The sequence below is a fragment of the Austrofundulus limnaeus genome, unplaced genomic scaffold (genome assembly GCF_001266775.1).
Source record: "Austrofundulus limnaeus strain Quisiro unplaced genomic scaffold, Austrofundulus_limnaeus-1.0 Scaffold345, whole genome shotgun sequence".
NCBI lineage: Eukaryota > Metazoa > Chordata > Actinopteri > Cyprinodontiformes > Rivulidae > Austrofundulus > Austrofundulus limnaeus.
The window spans coordinates 211,622-212,784 of record NW_013952747.1 but is presented as its reverse complement, the minus strand read 5'-3'; the positions used below and the strand labels follow the sequence as shown (position 1 = coordinate 212,784).

At 39.5% G+C, this 1,163-nt stretch overlaps 1 protein-coding gene across 1 annotated transcript in view; it reads left to right on the top strand.

The window, feature by feature from the left end:
* Window positions 1-1,163, top strand: part of gkup (glucuronokinase with putative uridyl pyrophosphorylase) — a gene marked incomplete in the record, with an annotated part of 52,996 nt that overhangs the window by 12,846 nt on the left and 38,987 nt on the right. The window contains 2 exon segments of the mRNA XM_014022881.1: window positions 485-573; window positions 681-837. Of these exon segments, the coding sequence (XP_013878335.1) occupies window positions 485-573; window positions 681-837 (246 nt within the window).

The following is a 1,163-nucleotide window of genomic DNA, read 5'->3' as shown; positions in this document are numbered from 1 at the left end:
GCAATCCTCAACAACTTTTTAAAGAATCAGCCGAACTAGCAATCCTCAACAACTTTTTAAAGAATCAGCCGAACTAGCAATCCTCAACAACTTTTAAATTTTTACACCAGGAGCCAAAGGTCTGTTTCAGGAAAATCACATCCCCAGCAATTGGCAGTTGTAGGATCAAGCTGTACAAGAGTTCATACTCCACTAGTTGGCAGTGTTGTACATGAATTGTCAGTTAGCAAGTGTAAAATTGAACTTGTGCTTTAAAATTAGCTTCCGCTAATTTTTCTATGACATAAGCGTTTTTGAAGTTGCGGACCTAAATATTTTCATAAGTGCTTTGGAAATTGCGGAGCTAATTTGGATTAGCACTGCCCACCACTGAATGAATGTAAAAGTAGTTATAAAGGTCAGTAAAATGTGTATAACTATATACCACATTTCTGATGTGGCAGTGTAGTGTGACCTGTAGTTAACCTGTGTTTGTGTGTTGCAGCCTGGAGAGCTGATCATCTACTACGAGATGGAGGAAAGTGAAAGACGTAGCTCCAGGGGGATTGTGGAGGTCTGTCCTGAGACCCACAGGTCAGTGTGTGATGTCATCACAGCACAGTTATCCCTGGGTTTCCTCTCATGCTGACATGAGAATATGTGGCAGGTCTGGTTTTAATCTGCATTAGTTTTTAAATTAGGATAACTGGATTTGTGGAGAAACCTGAGGAAGGACGGACTGCGTCACGGCTGGCCAGTGTGGTGTTTTACTGCATCCAGAGAGAAACCCTGTCCTACATGTCAGACTTCCTTCACCTGCAGCCTCAAACCTCAAACAAGACCTTTGGACAGTTCTGGGTTTGTAGCTAATGTTTTGACTTGTGTCTGTTTGTCTGTTGGGTTAGCAGCATCATTCAGTGTACACATCTGAAGGAAATGTTTGAATGTTCATGAATGACTCATTAACTTTTGGAATAGACCAGGGGTTCTTAAGCTTTTTGACCTCGGGGCCCAATTTGTTGAACATAAAGAGACACGAGGCCCAGTCAGACATTATCAATGTATGGATCAAAATGATAATTATTATAAATCTTGGTTTAATTTTTATTGTATTTACATCAAAACTAAACTATCATAACTAACATAACTAAATAAAATACACTTACAGTTTAAAAGTAAAACTC